Here is a 27853-nt window from a genome sequence, read left to right on the forward strand (position 1 = left end):
AGTGGTGATGGCTGCATAATGTCGAGAACAGACTTAATGAAATGGAACTGCACACTTCGGAGGGTTAGAATATTGTCTATTTTGCTACAGTTAAGACACAAAGAACAGAAGCCGCACTAAGGCAGTCAGGCTTGTGTCAAGAGGAAGTTTCCTCCTATAAGGAGGGAGAAAACTCAAAGTACTTAATTTATATGCTTTAATTAACAAGGAGTCACTAATGTGAAAAACAAAGTAGTTTGAAAAGGTTTTAGGGAAAAAAATTACTTATGGGAAGGACAAAAAACATCAAGAAAGTCTACTCATGGGAGTTAATATTACAGATTCTATTGTGAATGCACCAAATCTCTATTTTTCTTTTTTTAGTGGAAAATATGATTTCAATGAATTTAACTGCTATTTTTAAGCAAGTTTCGAGCCGTATTATCTGTTTTCTTTGTAATTGCAGCCTTGGCTTTATTGCTATGCACCAGTGACAACAATAATGGCTTCATTATGGAAATCACACCCCATTTGCACAAAACTGAAATTTATTCTGTGTTTACAATCTTCCAAAGTACTTGTTTTAATTTTACCTCACTGACCTTCTGATTCTAACAATTTGGGATGTGCTACTAAAACAAACTCATCAATGTGAAACAAGGAACACAACTGTGAAATAGTGTGGATTAAAGATATTTATGGGTCTGTTTCAGGAGGCACATGTTATTTTTAAATTAGAAGAAAATAAATGTAAAAAAAAGGAATGAAAAGTCCTTAGTTCTAAAACACGGGCCTGTATCATGAAATTAACAGATGCCTAGGTGCAGAGACATTTCAGTGACCTGACTATATTCTTGTTGAGAAAATATTGGTGTGTTCTTGAGCTTTGGTAACACGAGTTTACACTTAATTCCACACGCACAGTCACCCACCAGTGTTCTCAGCAAATATACCCAGAGTCTTATGAGAAGACAAGGCTCCTATATTACTGAACTGCCAGAGCAGGTTAGGATTCTGTGGGTGGAACAGGTAATAGCAAAGCTTAGGGACTGGGCTAACCCTCAGTGCCCAGTGCGCACGTTCCTAACCTTAGGTCACTACTCTTACACTTGCATCTGATTTTATTTTATTATTTATTTATATTTTTATTTATTTTTGCAGTTTGGCGGGGACTGGGTTCGAACCTGCCATCCTCGGTATATGGGGCCAGTGCCCTACTCACTGAGCCACAGCCACCGCCCCTTGGATCTGATTTTATAATTTCCTTTTCTCTTCAGTACTTGTTGAACACATTCCACACAGAGCTTATGGAACCCCATTCAGGGAACAGGGTACTCAGTCCAGTGGCTGCTGTCTCCAGATACAGTTGCAATTGTTTGTTGCAGGAGGCTGGACTGTCTCTACACCTGATTATGCACCAGGTTTTTCATTTATGTACACAGCCTTCCTAAATTCATAATCTTCAATGTCACCCTCTTTCAAGCCCTTTAGGGTCAACAATTTCCAAATCTGTGTCTCCATCCCTCCTGTGCTCCAGGCCTCAAGATCCCAAAAGATTCTCAAACTCGGTTCATCCGAAGCTGAATTTAGTACACTTTCTCTCAAGCTGTCTTTTCTTTCTGACTTGCCAGTACACCCATCCGCATAGATTTATCCGATGCCTCATTTTCCCTCACACACCACTACACCAAATAGGTCAACAAATCTCGTTTGTTTTATCTTCTAAACTGCTTTCAAATTTATTTCCTACAGTCCTTTCCAGGCTGCTGCCTCTGTAGAGGATGTCACCTCTGTTAGTGAGCCTATTTTGACAGCTTGATAAGTGCAGCTCTCTGCTCCAATTCATCCCCCATTCTGACATATATATTAAAAAATATGTCTACTTGGAAATCCTGAAATTTAAAAAGAAATCTGTATATGTATACGCACATATGGATATATATACGTATGCACACATGTGTGTTATGTATTTTTATATGTAATCATGACATGTAAAGGCTAAAAATCCTTCAACTAGCTTCCACACCTTCTAAGTTAAACCTCACCACATTTCCTCTGCCTAACTTCCGGCAAATGACCTCTGTGCTTCCAGGCAGCCTGAGCACACGGTATTCTTTCATGCATCTGGGTCTTTGTTACTATGTGTACTTGCAACACGCCTGTTGATTTCCTTAGAGGTTAGTGAGTGTACTTCCTCCAGTCTGTCTAATCTGTCTTTATATCCCCAGTGTCTTAGCATAAATAAGGCCCCTTACTTAGTGTTTGTTCAATAAAAGGATTGTTGATGTGACTTCTAGCCCTTTTACTGATGCTCTTTTTGTCTCATGCTTTGGATTTCTTTTTAAAGAAGTCCTAGGCCAGTGTTTTGAGACCTTTTTTATCTCACAGCCTGTAGTTAAGGTTCTGTGACACACTTACATTATGTTGATTTTTAAAAAAGAGTAAAAAAAGAATATACCTACTGTGCTTTGAACTTCTTTCAAAACTAATTTAATTAACAAGCTTTACAAATTTTCACGAGACACCTAAGATGTTCTCACGGCCACCAGTGTGCCACAGTGCACGGGTTCAATATCACTGCCGCTGGCATTCCAAGTCCACAAGGGAAGAGAATGCATTTCAGGGGGAAGATAATTTGCTTTAGAGCGATATGTCTAAGATATACTAGTCCTTTGAGATGAGAGCCCTGCAGGAAAATAACTGCCCTGTGGCAATATCCTGAATAAGGCTGAGCCCGAGCATTAGATTTGCCCCCAGCTTCCAATTCCATTGCTTTTGACCCTTATAGGTGACCTTTGCTGAACTCCTTAACCTCTCTGGGCCATAATTCAGTAATTGTAGAAATTTAATGAGAAATTTCATGCATCAATCTGACAAGTATCAGTTGATGTTGATGGGACAAAGGCCATGATCCTAGTGAATGCCTACATGCTGCAGTAGAAAGGTGAACCACAGCCCACAGGGCTCTGCTGGTGGAGACCTGCACTCCAGGAGGGGAAGCTGCACCTTCAGCCCTCAGCAGAGAGCCTGGCACAGCATGCGGGCTCAGTGAGCACTGCCTGCCATCACCCTCATCCTGACTACGTGGGGAGTTTTAGCCACATTAGGACATGGTTAGTGATAGCTGCCTCCATGCAAACTTGAAGTTCTAAAGTATCACATAGTAAAGGAATGTATTTAAGTTGTTTTTAAAATATCAGAATCTCCCAATCTTATATGGCTAGACAGAACTTTTCTTTTATCTGATGTAATGTGCAGACCTTATTCTGAGGAGGGTTGCTTCCAGTGTGCAGACCTAAAGTTCCACTCAAACTGTCACTGAAACCTTCCCAACCAACCCATTTAGAATGGGCCTCTCAGCATCTTCTAGTTCCTTCCTTATCCTGCTTTCCTACTGTAGTTTCTTCACAGCATTTATCAATATCAGTTTATTGATAACTATTACCAATATTTATTGGTAATCAATATCTAATCTACTATATAATTTACAGGATTGTTAATTTTTTTTTTTTTTTTTTCAGTTTTTTATGGCTGGGCTCGGTTTGAACCCGCCACCTCCGGCATATGGGGCCGGCGTCCTACTCCTTTGAGCCACAGGCGCCGCCCCAGGATAGTTAATTTTCTGTGTCAAATTACTTGGGCTAAGGGATGCCCAGATGTCTGATTAAGCATTATTTCTGAGTGTATATGTGAGGATGTTTCCAGAAGGGATTAGTATGTGAGTTGGTGGGCTGTGTAAAGCAGATGCATGTCCCACTGTGGGTGGGCATCACCCAACCCCTTAAGGGGCTGAATGGAAAAAAGGGTGGAAAAAAAGGGTATCACCTTCCCTCTGCCTGCCTGCTTGAGCTGGAACATGAGTCTTCTTCTACCCTCAGCATTCCTAGTTTTCAGGCCTTCAGATTGGGGACTGGAATCTATACCATTCGTCCTCTGGCTCTCAGGCATTTGAGCTACACCACCAGCCTTCTTGGGTCTCCAGTTTGCAGGTAGAGGATTATGAGACTTCTCAGCCTCCCACATGAGCCAACACCTTGCAGTAATGCTCTCTCTCCTCTCTTTCTCTCTCACTCCCTCTGTTTCTCTCTTTCTCTTCCCCGATCTCTCTCTTTCTAGATAGACTGATACAGGTATACATACACACATACACATACATATACCTCCTATTGGTTCTGTTTCTCTGGAGAACCCTAATCCAGTTTACGTATTTGTTCATTGTTTGATACTCTGCTAGAATGTGAGCATAGGAAAGCATTATCCCAAGCACATAGAATCAAGCTTGGCTCATCACAATACAGGCTCAATAAATTAGTTAATGAAGAAATAAAAGCCAAATTCTGGTTCAGGTCCATGGGGGATGGGCTAAGAGCGTGTGCTACAGTGAAAAGTGAAATTGAAAGAAAACCACACTCCTGCCAGCTCCTGTACTCTCTACCTACAGAGTAGTGGAGGTGAAGGGAGAGGTGCAGACTTCACGGGAGGGGAGAAAAGGCTTGCCAGGCTGCTGCAGGGGCGTCAAAAAGAATTTAGGTTTCCGGCTTGTGCGCAAAGCTGCCTATGAGTGACATTCCCACAGTCAAAGATCTTTAATGGGATTGATTTTTAATGGGGGGGAAAAAGAAGAAGGAAGGAGAAAAAGTGTGATGGAGATATGGACCGTTTCCCAGAAACAGCCCAGCTAATCTAAGATTTCCAAGGACATATGAGCATATGAGTCTGACAATCAAGTTCTTCCTAGAAAAAGCGCCACATACTTCATTGCTGAATATCCCTAGAGTCACCAGATGGCAAAGGGGAGTGCTTCAAGGAAACCGTGGTGATTTCAGCAATGGGGTATGTAGAACTTGTTCTAGGATGAGTTCGCAAACTTAATTGCCAGACCCCGAATGTACGTCACTTCCAGGATCAGGGAGAAGTCAGATCCACTCTAGAACATTGATTTCCAAATTCTTTGACAACAAACTAAGGTAAGAAATGCATTTAACATGTGAACTACAATATCTCCTAAAAAGCTTTATGAAACTTAAAGCTTTATGACACACTTTGAACTATTGGATTCCATCCCCTCAATCCCATCCTATCCTGCTTAAAATACGTTGGCAGTGGGGCTCACCGGTGTACTGTGGCCCACAATTTTTAAACTTCTGCTCTAGCAGGTAATTTAAATGGGTTGTAGGATATCTTGGATGAAAAGGTAGGCACAGCAAACAACTGTAGTGGAGGTCTACCCCCTGCTGACATGAATGTATCCTGACCTTTACTGATATATGGAGGATGCAGGGATAATGGCTCTGAGCAGGAGAGAAACTGGACATGCAGGCAGAGAAGAGGGTCAGTGTTGGCCTAGCATATATTTTCCAGTGATAAAGAAGAAGAATTTGAACAAATTCTAAGTGGAGTCTCCAGGTCTGCTGAGAATCTAAATAGCAGCACTTTGTCCACGGCTGACTTAGGCTCTCCCAGCCCCTAAAAGATAGTCCTGGGTCAGACCTACTTGGAGTGTGATTTATTGGTATTAAAAAAAAATAGTGCAAGCCTAGAATTATGGTCTTGGCTTGTAAAAGCTATATATAATTTTCAATTTGCAGGCTATAATTTTGAATCTAAGGAGAATAACCAAATTAGATGAAACATATCCACATGGACCTTGCAAGTAATTCTATTTGAACCATGTGCTTCAAAGCTGCCAGATAATATTCTGATGATGGGAGTTAAATAGGTTTGTGATTTTTTAAGGAGAAGGTTAAGTGTTCTACTTTCTTCTCAGGGACAAGGAATCACTATTTGGGTTCACAGCCCTCACAGTAATTCTCTATACATTTGATAAATGTTTCAAAAGATGGATTTATAACAAAAGCTTTTAGAACAGTAGTTCTCAACCTGTGGGTCGTGACCCCTTTGGGAGTCTCCTACATATCAGATATTTACATTACAATTCATAACAGTAGCAAAATTACGGTTATGAAGTAGCAATGAAAATAATTTTATGGTTGGGGGTCACCACAACATGAGGAACTGTATTAAAGGGTCGTGGCATTAGGAAGGTTGAGAACCACTGTTTTAGAAGATTGGAGTTATAAAACAAACATGAAGTCAGCCAACTAACTACTGAAGACTGGCTTAACCTAGTTTTCTAACTATGTACCAGTTACTCAGCTGTTAAAGACCTCAAAACTCAAATATAGGCACACTCAGGCACCACCAACAATTTTCCGCCAAATTTAACTTTTATAATACAATGAAAATGCACAGCCCCTCTTTAAAGCTGCCTCTTGTATTTTGAATCTTACTAGATTTTAAATGGCCTTATAATTTCTGGAAATTAGCTGGCTATGTATTTGGCCATGAACAGCCAGTTATGTTTTATACATAGTTTGAGAGGACATGACAGAGTACTCATTAAGATTTAATAGGCTCAAATTCAATGCTGAAGTCTTAAGTCAAATCTAACACAACATCTTGGGAAAACTAACCCTATGGATAACTCTAATTTTGCAAGAACATATTTTATGGTGCATCATACATGTCAGCTCCCTGGACTGTTGCCTGGTAGAGCCTGGATCTGGATAAATGCTGGTTTACTTCAAAGCTGACTTCCTTTCTTTAATTTGGTTCTCTCATGATCACAACACAAACTGTAACACATTTAAAATTGTATTTGATTATTATTTTCTTCCTTTGCCAGGTGACTATTTTAAAAGGTCTACTTGAGTTCAGTCCTTCGGTTTTCTGTCAATGTGACCGATTGCATCTTTTCTTCCAACAGCTATCAGATTACTAGGGCACTGTCTGGTCTTAGAAATAATTATATTTCCAGAAAGCTTTGGGTATATCATTTACTCTCTATTGTTTTAAATGACTACATATTTAAACCAAGAAAATGAATACCAAACCCATACACAGAACTGTTTTCGGGTATATACAATAATAACTGACCACAAAGCAGCCTGATATTTGAGTTATATAGGGCTTATTATTATTCATTTACATGATGGCACAGTACCCACAGGTGTGGCAGGGTTCTCATGCACATCTGAGCAAACTAACACGTTATTGCTCATTCTTCCTAACAACACTGGACCAAGCCCTTACCGAAAAGAGAAAGAAAAACAATTGTGTTAGGCAAAAAATTGTGAGAATTGAGGGGTTACAGAGCAGAACACTTAGGACAGTTCTAGCTCAGTGATTTTCACCTGCTGTGCCAGCCCGACTCGTGTGCTGTGAGAGGATCTTAGGTGTGCCATGAAAAATTTTAAAGAATATTAATGAAATTATTTTCAAAAGAAATTCAAAGCACATAAATATATTCTTTTTTATTTCTCTTTTATTTGGATTAACACAATTTAAGTGTATGGTGGAAGTTTAACTATTGGTTCAAGTGTGCCGTGAGGTAAAAAAGGTTGAAAAATAGTGTTCTAAATAAACGCTGGCTATTGCTTGTTATTCAAGAAATGTCTTTCTTAACATTGGTATGCATTAGATAAAACGTGCTTAATAAAAGGAGGAGTTACATCCTTTGGTTAATCACATCATGGATCCAATTTCAAAGATTGTATTAACATATCTTGATAAATAGTTATCTATAGTACACAGTGTGTGTTTCTATACGCGCATGTGTATATATACATCTATCTAATAAATATCCATGTAGATATTTATGTACATATACACACCCTATAAGGAAAGAGGAGGTAAGTTTGAGAAAGACCAAGTTATACAAAAGCTCAAGGAAAGCAGGAAATTCTTCCTGTTGATGGTACCAGGGAGGCCTTTGTGAAGAAGGAATTTCAACTGGGCCCTGAAGATGAGTCATACTTAAACATGCAAATGCAAAGGTAAAGGTGTGAGACCATCATAAAGAGACAAAAGGCAAAAGCACAAGTTACTATAAATTGGTCCTTTGGGCTGTAGTTAAAGGTCTCGGAAGGTAAACAATGAGAAAGTGATTATAGCATTAGGTCATCCAGGAATCCTGAGGCCCGGGGCAAACAACACAGAATTATTTTATAGAAAATGTAGAGGTCATTTAAAATTTTTAAGAAGAGGTGTGGCATGATTCAAACAGAGCTTGATCTCATAGGAAAGAAAATAGGTCGACAGAGAGAGTGCTGGAAGCAGGGACACCAGGCAGGTGACTCAGCAGGGTCTAGTGCCTGACATTGAAGGCCTGAGAAAAAAGAGTGGCCATGAGAAGAGGGGACGGGCAGAGCCACGTTATAGAGGTAAATCCACAGTAGAGGCCTCAGTTAGAAAGCAATGGGCATATTCACAAACATACGGATTGTGGGACTTTATCACCAGGGAGTCTAGTTCACCAAATCTGCAGTAAGACTCATCAAAGCTTAACTTAGCCTGTGACTGTGGAATAAAGAAATCACACTGACCTCTAGGCTGGAAAGTAAGAAAAAGATCAAGAGGAAGAAGGGAAAGAATGGGAGGTTGGGGTGAAAGAGTAACCCTGAAATCAGAGCCATCAGGGCCTGGCAGAGGAGCAAAGTTGATGACAGTTTTTGTATTTCTTGTGTATGAGATATCAGAGAGAAACCCAACTGGATATGTCCAAAAGCCATTTGAAAACGTGAGCCCACAAATGGGGAGAGAAGGTGGATGTCATTCCCAAAAAACATACACACTTCAGAGTTATGAGTCACAAGAAAGAGCAATGGCCTGGCAATCAGCAGGAAAACACCTACGAAAGAAATAGAAATGAAAACCAAGGGAGATGGACTTCCCAAGAAAGCATGATCCTCTGTAACGATTTACACAGACAAATTTAAGGTAAGAGCCTTGGGAGAGAGGTCAGTGGATCTGGTGTCCAGGGTTATGGGTGATGAATGAAGGCGAATAAACAAAGTACTCTGGAGGCTTAGCAGTGACGAGAATATCATAGGTGGCTCCTACACAAGGTCATGATGAAGGTTTTGAGACAGACTGTGTTACTGTTCATTATTTCACTTCAGGAAACACAGTTCACAACGTCCTTCCTGGTTCACCCAGGTGAGTTGAGTTTCAACTTGCTTGGGTTACTGGTGTTGCTGGGAGGGCTTCAGGTGTGTCCACTTGCACAGATTTTACACTTCTTGGAATTTTGTGTATCTCAATACTTCCATAATGACCCAGGCATTACCTACTCTTTAAGAAGTGTGTTGGTGAGGGAAGGAGAGAGGCAGAGCAGTAACTGACAGAGCGGCAGCACCATGAGTCAGCTCTGAGACGCAGAGGACAGAGGAATACTGAAGATGTAAGGCAGCTCTGGAAAGTTCAATGAAACAGTTTCCAAGAGAAGGAAAAACAGATGAAAGGCACAATGGGGAAGGCTGGCTTTGGTGAGAATGAGCTGCTTACCTTCTCATCTGGGATGAAAGAAACAGTGGCAAAGAAGAGAGGCGAAAAGAGAAAGGATCCGACGAAGATTCGGAAAGTCGAGTGAGAGAGAGAAGAGAAGATCTAAAACAGAGAACTTCAGGGCTGTGGGATCTGTTTCAAAAATTACTTAGAAATCAATTAAAATCCAAAGGATTTCTGAGAAGCAGAGCTGGCTCAGAGAAGGGTATTTAGAGTGAATCAGTATCCACTACAAAGTGGCACGAATTGGCTGCTAACAGAGGAGAAGTGTGTGGCCCCGATCAGACTGGTGATGGGCACCAAGCAGGTGAGGAAATCAAGGGAGCTGCTGAAAATGTCCTTAAAATCTCCAAGCTCAGGTTCCAGGTTGATTCTGCAAAAACAGTGAAGGACCACAGGAAGGGAGGTCACAATGAGGGTTCATAACAAGGAGTCAGAACTGGAGGAGGGGGACAGACAGCGGTGTTCAGGGAGATGTGGAGAGGACCTGGGTGACCTAGGAAGAAAGGATATCAGGGAAAAGGGTAACCACGGTAACGTGACTAGAAAAATGGTGGTATAAGCAAAAGCACATATGTAACAATAAGGCAAGTTATTATTTTTAAAAAGTATTTTTTAATTTATTTTGGAGATAGGGTCTTACTATGTTGCCCAGGCTGGAGTGCAGTGGTTATTCACAGGTACTACCAGTGAGCACCACAGCCACAAAATTCCTGTGTTCCAATGATTTTCTTGCCCACACTCCTGAGTAACTGGGACTACAGGATATGTTATCACGCCTGGCAGGAAAAATCATTACGCAGGGGCATAGTGGCCTTGAAGGCCAGAAAAGAATAAAAATATTTTTGATATCTTATTAGTTGGAAGGAATTATCTTTGTAATTGGGTTCAAGGGAAGGGTCAGTTTATGAAGTAGGCTATCTCAGGTCTGACAGAGCAAGTGAGAGAGTATGTTTGTAAGAGTCAAAGTTTGTGGCCCAGTGACATTCACACTTTGCCTTTAATATGGGATACTTTTCTTCTGAAAGAAAACAACATATTGTAAATGTCATTTTCCTCCTTTTATCTCTCTGAGTTTTATAATATGTAAACTATTAAGCATGGCATTATGACCATAGGTATTGTGTTAACCAAACATTTTTAAAGAAATTTATGGCTCACTTGCTAATTCCCCCGATTACCCGTCCCCACTTCCTATTTCTCTAGGATTACAATTCTATTTCCTTTTATTTCAGGATCTTCTCTTTAATACTCTACCAGTTTTAGTACTGAAATAGCCTGAATAGGAAACTCCCTTAATTCGGTTCAGGTGTGATCATACAAGCTATTATTTTGTATACTATATACTTCTTTTAAAAAGCTGCATAGGCATTAATGAAAATGGCAATAAATAATAGATGGAAAAAGCTGCAAACCCAAAATGGAACTTACAACTAACAGGCTGGGATTTGGCAGACCAGAGAGAGCCAGGGCGTCTGTTACTGGATCATCATGTTGATGTAACTGAGGCGGCTCATAGATAGACCAGGTAAGGGGAGAAAGACAGTATTTTCAATGCCATAAGTATTACAAGATAAAATAGTCTTAAAAAACTGATTTTTCTGCTCTTCAGGTGAATTTCATATGTATTCTTTGGCAATGGTTTGAATATAAATTTTAGAGAAATACATTAAAAACCAAATTAGAAACAGTATTTTCATGAGCCAAGAGTTGAATGGAAGACCTCAGCCATCCACTTTAAAAAAGTGCTCTGACATCAAAGCAATAAACATGAATAACTGTCTTATGCAGCTTTCAAAGGAGTATAAAGTAAAGGCTCACTGGTGATTTTTTTTTCAGTATAAATAAAGAACAATTGAAGGTAAGTTCCTTTAAAAAGTAAGGTATGCTAGGAGAATTAAAATCTAAAGTTTTTATTAATTTGGAAGAAAATGGCAAAGAAATATATGGGAAAGACACTTAGCTTAGGTACCAAATTATAAACAGTTGGAATGTTTCATTGATTCTCTGGGTCAAACATGGCATAGCATGGTAATAATATGCATGTGTTAATAAGAAATGATGGCCGATGAGGTGGCTCACCCGTAATCCTCTTGCTCAGGGAGGCGGAGGCAGGTGAACTGCTTAAACTCTGGAGTTGGAGATCAGCCTGAGCAAGAGCAAGACCCTAATAAAAATAGAAAAGCTATCTGAGTGTCAAGGTAGTCCCAGCTACTTGGGAAGCTGAAGCAAGAGAATCGCTTGAGCCCAAAAGTTTGAGGTTGCTGTGAGTTATGATGACACCATGGCACTCTAGCCTGGGTCAATACAGTGAGACTCTTGTCTCAAACAAAACAAAACAAAAAACCAAAAAAAAAAAAAAAAAAAAAAAAGAGCAAAAACAACCCAATAAGAAATGACCACCACATCAACCATATAAAGGCTCAAAGAGTGTTTTATGCACCTGAGCAACAATGCCACTTTCAAGACATTGGCCCTAAATATATATCACATTGAACGGGCCTTCCACCAACACACTCCCGAAGCCTATTTATGATGGGGATCAAGATGTAAATTGGTTTCAGTCCTATTCCTTCTCTTTTCCTACTAACATAAATAATGAACTCAGAAAGTGAGGGTGAATTCAGTTGTTAAGTCCAGACTTATCAGAAGCTACATCACTTCCAGGTAGTAGCAGTAATTAAGTATGGCTAGGGCATATAGAGATTTTATGTGAGGGAGTAGTGGAATTTTTCTTTTATTCTATAGCCTAATTTTAACTAGATAACTTTAATGAAATGATCAATTTTGCCTTTTAGGATACTTCAGAGTGGAATGGGGATAGACAGATAAGAATCAAGGAATATCAGTCTCCAGATACGTGTAATGGTCTGAGATAAGGGATACAATCCAGATGCAAGGGACTGAATTGGTTCAGGTATGATCATACAAGCTGTATTATACATCTCTAAAAAAATGCATAGGCACTAATGAAAATGGCAATACATAATATATGAATATAGTTGGAAACCCAAAATGGACCAGCTGAAATTGATGGTCCTCTTTAAGGCTAGATTCTTGTAGGAAAGCATCCTTTTCATAACATTATATTGGTCTAAGCAAGTCCAAAGTTAACCGAGATGTAAAAGAAAGGAAAGCAGACTCCCTTTAGATTTCTTTTTCCTTTAGATTTCTTACACCTAAGAAGCTGAGATTTGGCAGACCAGAGAGAGCCTGTGGTTGATGTGGCTGTCACTTCTTGAATTTTATCCCCTCCCCAGCTCTCAAAGTTATATGTTGCAGTCCCAATTTCCATTGTGATGGTATTTAGAAATGGGGCCTTTAGGAAGTGATTAGGTTATGAGGGTGGAGCCCTTATGATGGGATTAGTGCCCTATGACAAGAGACATCAGAATAATCTTTCTCTCTCTGCCATGAGAGGGCACAGCAAAAAGAAAGCTAAACCATGTAAGCCAGGAAGAGGCCCCCGCCAGAACCCACATCAGTCCACAACTGGATCCTGGACTTCTGACCTCCGGAATCGTGAGGAATAAGTATCTGTTGTTGAAGACATAGTATGTTCCAGGGAGCATACTAAATGCTTCATATGAATTCACATTTCATCATTTAAGCAACTCTATCAAGTTAAGCAGTATCAGCATATCTGCATTACATTTGAGAACAGTGAGGAAAACAAGGGCTGTTTCAGTACCAGGGGAGGGTGGCAATTTTTCTTGGAAATAAGATGAAGTAGAAGACAAAGGAGTAATTTTCTAGCCCTGATCACTTCAAGTTCTGTTCGGGGAATGAAGTCTAATAATTATTTTTATGGGATTCGAATCCTCTAAGTTTAACTATTTAATGTTTACGTGTCATTATTGTCAGTGAGAATTTGATAAGAAAATGGAAAGGGCTGAGGTATTGTTGCTAGCAGCAGTGGAAGCTTGTGTGTCACCTGAAGCTCTAATTCTAACTCCACCATTTAACAGCTTTACAAACACGGACACTTTTCTAAGCCCCTTAGTTCCTTGATTTTCTTGTCTGAAGATAGGCAAGATAATACCTGCGTCACAGGCTTCATATAAAACTTGAGACAAAATGCTCAACAGCAGAGTAGGGTAACCATAGTGAACAAAAAAGTATTGTGTGTTTCCTTTTTCCTTTTTCTTAATACAGAGTCTTGCTCTGTCATTGGGCTAAGTGCATGGCCTCAGCCTAGCTCACAGCAACCTCAAACTCCTGGGCTCAAGTCATCCTCCTGCCTCAGCCTCCTGAGTACCTGGAACTACAGAGGTCACCACCACACTGGGCTACACATTGTGTACTTCAAAATAGCTAGAAGAGAGACCTTGAAATGATCTCAACATACAGGAATGATAAATAATTGAGGTGACGGACACCCCAAATATCCTGACTTGAGCATTACAATTTGTACATGTGACAAAATGTCACATGTACCCCAGAACATGTTGATACGTATCAATAAAAAATTTTAAAAATGTAAAAATTCGAGATAAAAATGTAGCAAATTCTTAGCATAGTGCCTGAAGTATAGGAATCTTTTTTTTAATTTTGGGGACTCACTGAGGGTACAAAGAACCAGATTACATTAATTGCATTTTTTTTTTTTATTGTTGGGGATTCATTGAGGGTACAATAAGCCAGATTACACTGATCATTAATTGCATTTGTTAGGTAAAGTCCTTCTTATAATTGTGTCCCTCCCCCAAACCGTGACCCTCCCACACCTCCTTCCTTCCCTCTCTCTCCTCTCCCCTTGCCCCACCCCTTACCATGTACTAGGTCAGTAAATGTCCTCATATCAAAATTGAGTACATAGAATTCTTTTTTTTTTTTTGCAGTTTTTGGCCAGGGCTGGGTTTGAACCTGCCACCTCCGGCATATGGGGTCTGCGCCCTACTCCTTTGAGCCACAGGCACTGCTCGTACATAGGATTCATGCTTCTCCATTCTTGTGATGCTTTACTAAGAATAATGTCTTCCACTTCCGTCCAGATTAATACAAAAGATGTAAAGTCTCCATCTTTTTAGTGGCTGAATAGTATTCCATGGTATACATATACCACAACTTGTTAATCCATTCCTAGGTTGGTGGGCATTTAGGCTGTTTCCACATTTTGGCAATTGTAAATTGAGCTGCAATAAACAGTCTAGTGCAAGTGTCCTTATAGTAAAAGTATTGTTTTTCTTCTGGGTAGATGTCTAGTAATGGGATTGCAGGATCAAATGGGTGGTCTAGTTTGAGTTCTGTGAGGATTCTCCATACTTCCTTCCAAAAAGGTTGTACGAGTTTGCAGTCCCAGCAGCAGTGTGAAAGTGTTCCCTTCTCTCCACGTCCACGCCAGCATCTGCAGTTTTGAGATTTTGTGATGTGGGCCATTTTTGTTGGGGTTAGATGATATCTCAGGGTGGTTTTTGATTTGCATTTCTCTAATAATTAGGGATGTTTAGCATTTTTTCATGTTTGTTAGCCATTTGTCTGTCTTCTTTAGAGAAGGTTCTATTCATTCTCTTATCCATTGATATAAGGGATTGTTGGCTTTTTCATGTTGATTAATTTGGTTTCTCTATAGATTCTAGTTATCAAGCTTTTGTCCAATTCGAAATATGCAAACATCCTTTCCCACTAGGTAGGTTGTCTATTTGCTTTGGTTGTTGTTTCCTTAGCTGTACAGAAGCTTTTCAGTTTAATTAAATCCCATTTGTTTATTTTTGTTGTTGTTGCAATTGCCACAGATGTCTTCTTCATAAAGTCTTTCCCCAGGCCAATATCTTCAAGTGTATTTCCTATGCTTTCTTAGAGGATTTTTATCATTTCATTTCTTAAATTTAAGTCCTTTATCCATCTTGAATCAATTTTTGTGAGTGGAGAAAGGTGCGGGTCCAGTTTTAGTCTTTTACATGTGGATATCCAGTTCTCCCAGCACCATTGATGAAGTACGGGAATCTTAATGGGTAGCAGTGATGGTGATGATGATGATGATGATGATGACAATGACCACATTGGGGAACACCAAGGCCCGAGGAAGCTCACACCTGCCACTTACATGCAGTTCCAGCCCTTTCTCTCTTTCACTGAGAATCCTATAGTATCCAGATCTAAGCCTGCCCACCTAGAAAACTAATGTAAATTAAACTTAACAGTTCATTACTGAAATAGCCTGAATAGGAAACTCTGTTTGTCCTCACTGGCAGAGACTGAGTAAAGGCAGCTCACTGAAGTAAGAGATCCAGGAAACTTGAGTTGTAGAAAGACCCAGGTCTTCTACAAGTGATTGGTCCCTTTTCTTCATTGGTCACATGTACAAATCAGGGGTGTTTCAACAGAAATTTAAGTTTTTTTTCAGTCATACAATTTTATTATTTACTTTTCACGTGGATGCCTTAGAAAACTCCTGGTGTCATTTAATGAGCAGTATTAAATCTCAGTGTTTCTAAAAACAATAATGAAGAAAATGAACAAACATTGAATGACTACACATCGTCTTTCAGGCTTAAAGATTTCTGATCTGCATCTTTGAAGACTGAAGTCATAAATATAAATCCAAGCAGAGCATGCATAATTTGTTTAAAAAGTACTTGGGACTTTCTTCACCACTATTGGCAGAATGTGGGAAGACCGCCCTCTGTTCACAAAGATTTTTTGAGCTTGTGTGGAAGAATCTGTTCACTGCAGAGTGAAGAGCTCTGAAGTTTTCCCTAAGTCCCCAGGCATTGTTTTTTTATTTTCTTTCAGCCATGGGACTGGGAGTAGGCTGCAAACAAGCAGCTCACTGCCAAGGACATGTGAAACCTGTTATGTTGGTCATTCTGGATCTGATTCAAGCATGTTCTGTTACTGAGAAAGATCACTTTTACTTCATTTGAGCAGAAGCCCCAATTTTGCTTTAGGAAAAAAATATCATATTTGTCCATTTTTGTTTATAAATCATAATTTTTTATGTAAGCAATAACATTTAAAATAATAATGACATAGTTTAATTTGGATGTGAGAATTACGAGAATTCTGGAACCAGTTCGTTTCAGCTTACTGATTGCTTTGTAATAATCCAGCACAAAGCTTAGTGGCTGAAAGTGATTTATTATTTCTCACAGTTCTGCAATCTGGAGTGGGCAGTTTTCTGACTCTGTGTCGTGTCTACTGGGGCCAGAACTCACAGGAAGGGTTCTTGGCCCACACGTCTGAAGTCAGAGAGGGGATGCCTGAATACCTGGAGGCCATATAACCTGCGTGTCCGCTCCATGTGACCAGCCAGGGGTTTCCAACATCATGGTGTCGCAGGGTAACTGGACTTACATGGTGGCTGGCTTCCAATAGAAAAGAAGCTGAAAATACTAGTCCTCTTAAAGGCTAGACCATTATAGGAAAGCGTCCTTTTTATCACATTATATTGGTCTAAGCAAGTCCAAAGTTGACCCAGATGTAAAATAAAAGAAAGCAGATTCCCAGACTCCCCTTTGACGTGAGAAGGAGAGAGGTGGCTGGTGGCAGCCATCTTTGGAGACTGCAATACAGAACGTATTTCATTTACCAGGAATTCCTACTTCCTTTCCCTCTTTTTTCCTTTAGATTTCATTGAATTTCTTTGAACTCTATTTGAAATTTTTAAAATGTCAGTAGTAAAAATGTCAGATGTAAGGGATGAAACCTTGTAATGTTCATTATAACAAGACTTTAATGATTCTCATAATAGCAATGGACTCTTGATTTACATTACTATTGTTGTTCACGCTAAGGATGAAGAAATGGAGCCTGACAAGAAGTGATAGCATTCAGTCTCAAATAACACTCCCAGGTAAGAAAAGCACCCAGCACGCACCAGGAGATTCCAAATAGCTCAGGTTCTCATCAGGTGGCTACTGAAATCTATGTGTGGGATTTTTAGAAGAAAGAGATTTGCAATCATCTATTTCCCTTTTTATTCAAATTAATTTTCCTTTCATAATCCATGAATCATTCCTCACATAAGAACTGAATGATGAATCAGAAAGGAGTCAGTAAATTCTAGTGAATCCAAAAAGAGAGACAAGCTTATCATTGCCAGAGATCAAAACCAAACCCGAAAATTACAGGCTTTGTTTTAAAATGCTGTTTGAGACATGACATTTAGCTGAGGGACGTACCTTTACCATGACTCACTCTCACTGCACACCCACCCCACTGAGTGGAGGAGGAGGCTGGAGGACTGCACTAGGAGACACTGACCTTCAAAAGTTTGGTTCAGAGCAGTCAAAGCCAAGTGGTCATCCTGCCCCAGGCTGCACTCAGGGAGGGAAGGAGTTGACAGGGGCCACCTATAGCTGGAATGTATGTCATTTACTAGGAGTTTTTTCTTTGTTCTCTCTTTTCCTTTGGGTTTCTTTGAGTTTGTCAGAATTCTGTTTGAAATTAAGCAATGTCAAGAGCAAACAGTCACTCAAAACGCAGGGTGTAAGGCCTCCATCACGTGTTCATTATGACCAGATAAATGTTGGTGTGAAGTTGTTCCTGGTGTCAGGCACGTTTAAGAGAATGATTGATTAGCCTGGAGAATAGTTCCATAGAAACCATGGAAGATTCTGGGCCTAGGAAAATGATTGAGGCCAGCTTCTCAGTTATTCAAATTTGAGAGATGTGGGTGTTAACTAACGTATTTGCTCATCAAGCCTAAAAATCATCAGCGTCCTCCTGTTTTCTTTTCTCTCTCTTTTTTTTTTTTTAAGCACAGCTTCCCTATAAAGAGATTATAAATTGAACTTTCCGTCTCCTGATTCATCCTTACAAGTGATTTATAAGCAAATAAAACCCTTGACAACATTTAAACAAACACTCAAAATTTGGCATAATTTGTAACTAAGAAATCGCACTTTTGTAAGAAAGGGATTTATTTTCTACTCATGATTTATTACTAAAGAATATATTTTTCATAATACTATCTAATGTCCTAAAAATGCCCATCTAGTGAAAAAATGCAGGCAAAACATAAATGAAACACAAACCAGCTAAAGAGGCTTAGAAGAAAGGGCTGCTTTTGCGCCCTCAGAACTGCAGAGAGCTAATCTTGAGACTAATTAGAACCACCCTCTTTCTTGGGTATTAAGAGTACTTGGGGTGTAAAAAGGACAGGTCCCTCAGAGGAAAGAGGTGAAGAGGCTGGGTACCAGTCTGAGTGCTGCCTTTGAAGCATGGTTTTTCCAAGAACCTAGCTGTATCTGTCTGCATCATGGAATCTAAACACTTGAGTGGGGCTTTTGCCATTTTTAATAAATACACAGGGTATTAGGAGCAAAGAAAAGTGCCCACTACCCAGCAAAAATACAGACATAAGAACTCCAAAATATACTTAATATTTTCTTAATATAGTATACTTTCCAGCACCTGCCTCCTTTTAAAATGTAGATATTTATTTTATGTATAGGTGTGTTGCTTTTCTTTAATTCTGAAAAATTTTCAACCATTATGTATTCAAATCTTGTTTTTCCTCCATCTCTCCCTACTATTTTCTTCTCATATATCTTAGGTTTGCTTTCATGTTTTCTTTTTTTAGGTATGTTTTCTTCATGAATTTCTCAATCCTAGCTTCAGAATCTAATTCATTAATTCCCTCTCCTCTGCGTCTATTCCAGGGTTTATCTCAAATAGTAAGATATTTAAAAATTCCAGCTATATATATATACTTTATTTACTTATTTATTTTTATTTTTTTTGAGATAGAGTCTCACTTTTTTGCCCTGGGTAGAATGCGGAGGTGTCACAGCTCACAGCAACCTTAAACTCTTGGGCTCAAGTGATTCTCTTGCCTCAACCTCCCAAGTAGCTGGAACTACAGGCACCTGCCACAACACTGGCTATTTTTAGAGACAAGGTCTCACTCTAGCTCAGGTTGGTCTCCAACCTGTGAGCTCAGGCAATCCACCTGCCTTGGCCTCCCAGAGTGCTAGGATTACAGACGTGAGCCACCACGCCCAGCCTCAACTAGTATATTTTGCATGGCATGATTTCTGAAATTATTTCACATTCATATCTGCCTATCTTTAGTTTACTTGCTTAGATTTAGTTTTGCTTTTTATGTTTAAGTGCTATTAATGGATATATCATCCTTTTTATCAGGGGTCAGATGTCAAACTTTTTCTGCAAAGGTTGAGATATTAAATACGTTTGGCTTCGAAGGCACCATGGTCTCTTGCGGCTACAGGTTCTCAGCTCTGTGGAGTGAAAGTAGCCTTTGACTATATGTAAACACAAACGTGTGGCTGGGTTCCAAAAAAAGCTTGATTTGGAACAAAAACAGGCTACTGCAGCCACTTTGGAAAAACAGTTTAGCAATTCTTCAATATGTAAAAGATAGAGTTACTATGTATGCCCTAGCAATTCTACCCCGAGACAGATACCCAAAGGAAATGAAAATAATACATTTATACAGAAACTTGCACACTAATGTCCCTAGCAGCATCATTTCACAACAGCCAAAAGATGGCAACAACCCACACGTCCAGCAGCCAATGAATGGAGAAGCGACGTGGAGTGTGCCGTGCAAACTGTGCACTGGCACTTATCATTCAGAAGGAACGAGGTGCACACTGAAATACCCAAGAGCCTGGGGACACTGGCTACGAGAAACAAGACAGCTTCTCTATGATTCTAGCCTATGAAATTTCCAGAGCAGACGAATCTGTAGAGACAGAAAGTTGATTCATGGTCACTCAAAGCTCAGGGGAGTGACTGCCAGTGAGTGCGGGGCTTCATTCCAGGATTGTGAAAATGATGTAAGATTAGATTCTGATGCTATGAATATAGTAAAATGCAATAAAAGCCACTGAAATAGGTTAAATAGACAAACTTTCTGGTATTTAAATTATATCTCCATAAAGCTGTTAAAAAATCAATAGATAAAATGAGGAAACAAACATGTCAGTGGCCCATAGGGCCACAGCTTACTCCTTCCTGATTTATGTCTTCAAGGATCCTAAGATACTTTCAAAGTTATTAAGAGATCATTCTATTTTTTCAAAAAATTTCTGGATTACATTATTATTAATTATTATTATTTTGAATGTTGATTTTAAGGTCTGTCTTCGTTAGTTTTCCTTCTGCTTTGGGGACATCTATATTGCAACTTGAGTAGAAAGCATTTACTTCTTTGCTGTTCTCTTTCTCTGTCTGTCTCGCTCGCCAGCCACCTTTTCAGTTGGCTCTGCTGTTGCTTCCACTCACACGTCCTGTGGCTCTCAGCCCCCACAGAGGGCTATTTTGGTATCTCAGGCTTTCTGTCTACATGGTGGCCTGTGGTGCTATAGTCCGTGAACTCTGAAGAGCTTGGCCCAGGTACTTCACAGGAGGTACTGTCTGCTTTCTCCTTTGACTCCCAGATTCCTGTGAACCAAAGTCCAAGCTACTGAATCAGCTATTTTTCAGGCTCCTTTCATGCAGGACCCATTGCTCTGTCTACCTACCTTGGGTTGGGACTTTCTAGTCCCCAGTTGACCACCGCAGCTGCTGAAATACTCCCACATCCCCCTGCTTCTGGACTGGGGGCACAATGGGTCCATGGCTTCTGGATAGCTGACCTGCTTTGTGTTTCTGTTCCACTAATGATCTATAGGGATGCACATTGTCTTTTTAATGTTCTTTAGTTATATATTGTCCTCAACTGCTCTCTACGTGGAGCACAGAAGAGGACAGAACATGAACTTACAGTGCCATCTTGACTGGGTATTCACAGGGCATTGCAATGGAATTTTAGCAGAAAGACTCAAAGGAAGTGTCAAATGTCCTTGGTAGAGTAGCTAAAATTATATTTCTAGGAATGTTGAATTTGAGGTAAATGGAACACATTCAAGTGGAGGGGAGTTACCATAGGTTGCAAATAAAACTGTAAAAGATGAAGGCAAGGTTACAGCTGAAGATGCAGCTCTAAGAATGACACACAAGTCAAGGAAAAAAGACAAAACATAGCCCAATTAATAATGACCTTCAAAGGGACACCTACAAACAGATCAATGAGATAAATCATTAACTTCTATTTTTGATAATTTTACAGTTTTATTCTTCTTAATGGTATATTTAGGTTGGGTACTCATTCCTATAAGTTACAGAATTTTGTGGTACACTGATGATTATTTATTGATTCAACACATATTAATTATGCTTCTGCTATGCACTGAGCACTCTGCAAGGCCCTGGGATATAGAGAGAAATATTAGAATATCAAATGGTTCTAGTCCCCAAGGAATTAAGAATTTAGTAAGGAAATCAAACAATCACACAGACCAAAATAAGTCATCACTCCATTCTAAAGTAAGCCATCAACTCCATTCTAAAGTAAGTCATCACTCCATTCTAAAGTAAGTCATCATTCCATTCTAAATAAGTCATCACTCCATCCTAAAGTGCTACAGTGATTGTACGACTTCAAAGGCATCGATGGGGGAGGATGAGTAATTCTTATTTGGTATGAGTCTGTAAAGAGGCAATTTGAAAGGCTTCACAGAAGGGGTAGCATATTGGGAGCTTCCAGAATTTCTATAAAGGAGTAAAATGAGATCTATAGAAATTAACTTGTGTTTATTGAATGCACCATTTTTACTTAGGTTATGACGTTGTCTTGGACAGCTTTGGGAGCTGATGAAGATTATGGGAAGGTGACAACCCTTTCACCTCTTTCACCCACATTTTCCCACATCATTTACTGATTTAGGATTTTACCCACTAATGATGAGGAACTCAATGTAGAGGTTTTCTCACATGAGCAAAGGTGGCAGTATCGCAATTTTAGGGAAGAGTAAATAAATTGGCATGGTCAGAGTATAAGATAAATAATAACCTACTTGGGAATGGACAGATGCCCTGGGGTGACCTGTGGGAACTCTCACAAGCCAAAGAGACTGGAGTTTTTGGAGGGGGGCAATGAGAAAGATCTCAAATGACTATAATGCTGGAGAAGCGAGCGAATGTGCTTTACATTTTTGAAACAGAGACATCTGAGATAATGAAAAAGAGAAGGAAAAACTAGAACCAGAGAGACTGATGAGGAAGATGCTGTAGGCATCCAAGTATGAGATAATGACTGAACTGTCTTGGGAATAAGGTGATTAGAAATATCATAAATAGGGCGGCGCCTGTGGCTCAGTCGGTAAGGCGCCGGCCCCATATACCGAGGGTGGCGGGTTCAAACCTGGCCCCGGCCAAACTGCAACCAAAAAATAGCCAGGCGTTGTGGCGGGCGCCTGTAGTCCCAGCTACTTGGGAGGCTGAGGCAAGAGAATCGCTTAAGCCCAGGAGTTGGAGGTTGCTGTGAGCTGTGTGAGGCCATGGCACTCAACCGAGGGCCATAAAGTGAGACTCTGTCTCTACAAAAAAAAAAAAAAAAAAAAAAAAAAAGAAATATCATAAATATTTTTTTATATGAAAAGCCTCAATGGGACAGTGCTTCTATTAATAATGCATTGCAAGAGAGAGTTCCCTAGCTGAGATAGAACTGTCCTGGAACTATCGCATTATATTCAGCGCCTGAGGTGTATGTTTCTCAGGTAACTGGAGCACAGTTTTATCTACTGTATCCATACTGGGCAATGTCCAAGAGGTGTACAGGGTGATGTAGGCATTCAAAGGAATAACTCACTCTCTTAGGCCCTGATGTTATTACTGCTAAAAATATGCAAATACTGACACTTCTATATAATATGTAGAATGAAACAAAGAAGCTTACCAGTTAGGGAAAGGAACAATCTTCCCTCCAAAATAGAATATGCATTTTAATAAAATGGATCCCAAGCATAGCTTCCGGATAAATTCTATGTCTCAAGGAAAAGTAGGATTTCTACAATTAGTATTATTTTTTTATTAAAGAATTTAAGATTATTCATGACCTTAAATAATATTATTCTGATGCAATGACTGCATTTTTAAATTATTATTATTATTTTTTTTGTTAATCAGGTCCAGGGGAGGTTCGCCTCTGGTGTGCAGGGCCGGTGCGCTAACCACTGAGAAGGCAGCCAGCTTTGACTGCATGTGAAATGAAAATGAATAGGGAAGAGCTGGCTAGATGCTGCCATCCTATAAGCTACCCCACAACCAATACAAAAGAGTCTCTCCTCTTTATGCATCTCCGCTGATATAGTCCGGGAACTAGAAGGCTTTTATTACAAGAGTGACATTTCAAAATGACAATATCTATTATACCCCTAATAATGTCTTAGAAACCATTTTAGGAATGTCATACATATTATCTTGCTTAAACTCTGACAGATACTTAAAATGTGGAAAATTCCTCCAAGACTGCCATTCATCTGATTTTAGATTTGTAAAAGCTTAGAAAGGAGACTTCTCTTCTTCCTTGGCTGGAGAGGAATCCTCCATCCCCAGTCTATAAATAAGATTCTCCCTAATTATCCCATGTTACTCACACAACATTTTAGAGAGAGTTTTCTGTCTAGAGGTGTGTGGTTACTACTCCAAGTTAAGAAAATTCCTAAGAGACTCTAAACTAAAAACAACAATAAAAAGAATCAGATCACAAAAACCTGTGCTAAGTATGATTCAAAGGGAAAAAATGAGCTGCAGTGAAAGCCAATTTGAGCTGGAAAGACTCGCACGCTTAAGGAACCAGACATGTGTAGCCACTTACGAAGCTGTCTGATCACATGTTTTTCAGCATCTGTAGGCACCATCAGAACCACATGCAAAACACAGACTCAGGAGCCCTGCTGAGGTTTGGTCAAGTGTGAGAGGTCTCAGAGTCAGACAAATGAATCGATTTCCCAGGTTGAATACAGGGTATCATTGCTTGAGTTGATGAAAGCTTGGGAGGCAGCTCCGAAAGGCTGTGATTCATTTGCTTGGACATCAATATCTTAAGGACAAAACTGGAAATCAGCAATGAAGAAAGAGATGTTGGGAGAACCAAGAAGCAGGAGAAACTAGGGAGCTACGGCTTCACTTACGGCCTCGGGACTGGGAGCTGAGCCTAACTCTACTTCTTTTCTTTGATAAAAAGTTCAGTGACATTTTCCCAGCATTAAAAAGTTCCCATCTCCAAAGGGCAGACAGAGCCCCTTTCACACCTGCCCCGTTGGTTCTTCCTCTGAAGACGTCGTCGTAGGCCTTCCACTGCGGCTTCACCTGGTAGGCGTGGATGAACACCACAAACACCACCACGAGACACATCAAGGGCACCAGGGCGGCCGTGAACAAGGCTGCGTAGATGTTCGGGATAAAACATCTGGAAGAGCAAAGGGAGAACTCAGACAACCTCAATTCAAGGAACTCCAAATTCAGACCATATTGCATCCCCACTTCATGCTAACTCGTTGAGTCTAGATGTCAGCAGAAGCAAATTTCGGGCTTGCCAAGGTGAAGCTTTGTTGAGGAGAGGCCACTGCTTTGCCATGCAGGTTCCCTGGAACACTCATCTTTCGGGAAGCTCAGAAAACTTCAAGAAATCCATACTGTATACATGTCTTAGAGACTCAGGGTACCTGTCATTTAAAAAGGCTACAGAAAGTCATGTGGAGTTAATAGGTCTCAGCTCTGGAATCAGACTGGCATTGAATCCCAGTAGCACATCGTAAAAAGTAGTGACTTTAGGCATATAAGGGCTGTCCAGAAAGTATCCGGCCACTGTTTACTACTAGTTTTCTTATTACATGGCTGAATACTTTCTGGACAGCCCTCGTATTTCTTAACCTCTCTGAACTCTCACTTATCTTTAAAGTAAGTATTAATCGTAATAGTAACTGCAACAAAAGTTAGTTGTAAGGATTAACAGACATAATTCCCATAAAGAACCTAAGTAAATTTTGTTTAACCCACCTTCTCTAGACTTAAAATCACAATCAGATCCTCCTCTTTTTTCACGCACACACAGACACGCAGGGTCATGCTATGGGCTAAAGTTCTCTGAACACGCTCCAGGGATCACCAATTTAGTCACGCCCAGCTTATGTTTCAAATTGTTGGTGGATTATGGGGGAGGCTAAGGCTTCTTCCTCCTTTGAACCTCACAAGGAGAACTCTGTCAAGGTCATGGTCAAGGGCTGACGGTGGAGTCACTGTGTCCTGTCAGCCCTTGCTCATGCCTGCATGGAACTCTCTTGAGCTCTCTGGCTCCTCAAGGTGAAGGGTCACCAAGGCTGCAGTGCTGCTGAATAAGAGGAGGCCATGTCACCCCTCTCCTTCCCTCCCTTTCCCTTCTCTTGTTCTTTCCCTCTCTCGTTATCCGGAGTTTTCTTCCTGGGATGAACCTCACAGAGGGAACAAAGGAAGGGGTATCATGTCACAGTCACGGAGCCAACAACAGAGCAGACTTTGCCCCCCACTTCCAGCTTTATCGTCTTAGAACTAAACGTTCCTTGGGGACCAGATTTAAAGACAAACCTGAGTATTCTCATGGCCCCAAGCAGTCCTCTCTTTTATTTTGAATAGACGACAATTTTGTCATTCCTAAGCTATACATTTCCCCAAGAGCCATTTACTCTCTTGAAAGTATAGATAATTTTCCCCTTAGAAGGTATACTGTACAACTGTATGTACTGTTTCTGGAGTTTATATAGAAGAATGGGGTCCAAGATAAACACACATTATGTGTGTATGCATGTAACACTAAAATTACCAGGAAAACGGTTTTTAGAGACATAACTAGGCATTTTTACTTATGGTTCATAATGTCTCCTGGTTTACATGAAATACATGAAAGCTTTCGGAAAAATCTCAGAAGGGAGAGTTGTATCTAAAATGGTGTTTTGAGATATCCTTATAAAGGGACATACCTTCTACAAGTTATAAGACTACTTTTTTTTTTTTTTGAGATAGAGTTTCACTATGTCACCCGTGGTAGAGTGCTGTGGTGTCACAGCTCACAGAAACCTCAAACGCTTGAGCTTATTTGATTCTCTTGCCTCAGCCTCCAAAGTACCTGGGACTACAGGCGCCCGCCACAACACCCGGCTATTTTTTTGTTGTAGTTGTCATTGTTGTTTGGCAGTCCCAGGCTGGGTTTGAATCCGCCAACCCCGGTGTATGAGGCCAGCGCCCTAGCTGCTGAACTATAGGCACTGAGCCTATAAGACTACTTTTAATCACAAGAACTCTTAATAGTGAGAAGGTTTTTGTTCATACATTTTTGTCAACTTCTCTATTTTTTTAAATATATGTAACTTTAGATTAATAATACCAACATAATTACCAGACTTTAAAGAAAACTCAAGGGAAAATAAAAACTGTACAACCTGTTTGCAAGGAAACTTTAAATTAAAAATAGTAGGTATTCAGAGGAAGCACCATTCTTGCAACTTGGGAAAATAGTGCCTCAATTTTATATTAAAGAGAGATACATTATTAAAGGCCTTACTCAGATAGTACTTATAATTAACATGGTCTGCAAAATGTATTCCTCATGTAAACAAGACACATCTCCAGAGATATTTCAACACACAGTCTGCATTTGCAAAGGGATGTCTGAATGACAAATTTCCGAGCTTTTAGAATTTAATTTGGATAGCACAGAGCTTGACTCCTTCCCTGAACGCTCATCTGTATGCAGTAAGATGTGTTTCTTTCAGGTAAAAGGCACATGATTAAATAAATCAGGCAAACATTAACGGCCTTGGTATTGAATATATTTCTGCACTAAAAATAGTGGTCATGTTGGTTACTCATTATTATGTAACACCTTCAAATGGTTACTTAATTTTTAAAATCTAAATTAGGGGTCCATTGAGGCAAAGTGGCCTAAAGATGCTTAGACAAGTTCAGATACTGATGAAGGAATACTCACATGTTTTTTTAATTTTTTTTTTATTAAATCATAGCTGTGTACATTGATATGATCATGGGGCATCATTCACTAGCTTTACAGACCATTTGCCAAGTTTCACATATACCCTTGTAAGATGCACCCCTGGTGTAATCCCACCAATCCCCTTCCCTCTACCCACCTCCCCCCTCCCTCACCTCCCTTTCCCCCTTCCCCCTATTCTTAGGTTGTAACTGGGTTATAGCTTTCATGTGAAAACCCTAAATTAGTTTCATAGTAGGGCTGAGTACATTGGGTACTTTTTCTTCCATTCTTGAGATAATACTCACATGTTTTACAGCCTTATATTTGTCTTGAAAAATTTAATCACAGTTCAATAGGGATAATTACTAAGCCCACTGTGAGTTCCTCCAGGAGTATAAAGGACTCTGTGCCCAGTGCCACACTGGAGGTGTGACTGTCCAGCTCCTAAACTCTCCTGGGGCTCACTATGTCTGGTGCTCAGCTCTTTATTTATTTGAAGAATTTTCCTAACCTCTCTTTTACTTTCGAGAACAGTCTTTGCAAGACAACCCCCAGCTAATGATGCATCATCTTGGTTAAAAAATAAAGCAGACAAGTGAACCTCCGGGAGACTGTAGGCCTCAGAGGCCACCGTGCCTCTCAGAAAGGAATTCTCTTTGTGCTGTTGATCTTTTTTTTTTTTTTTTTTGTAGAGACAGAGTCCCACTTTATGGCCCTCGGTAGAGTGCCGTGGCCTCACACAGCTCACAGCAACCTCCAACTCCTGGGCTT

General features: G+C 40.0%; 1 protein-coding gene across 1 annotated transcript in view; it reads right to left on the bottom strand.

Moving 5' to 3' along the window:
- ADGRV1 (adhesion G protein-coupled receptor V1) overlaps positions 1-27853 on the bottom strand; it is a 669001-nt gene that overhangs the window by 62174 nt on the left and 578974 nt on the right. The window contains exon 86 of the mRNA XM_053586729.1: positions 24369-24526. Coding sequence (XP_053442704.1) covers positions 24369-24526 — 158 coding nt within the window. The remainder of the gene's footprint in view (positions 1-24368; positions 24527-27853) is intronic.

Source organism: Nycticebus coucang, chromosome 1 (genome assembly GCF_027406575.1).
Source record: "Nycticebus coucang isolate mNycCou1 chromosome 1, mNycCou1.pri, whole genome shotgun sequence".
Taxonomy (NCBI): Eukaryota; Metazoa; Chordata; class Mammalia; order Primates; family Lorisidae; genus Nycticebus; species Nycticebus coucang.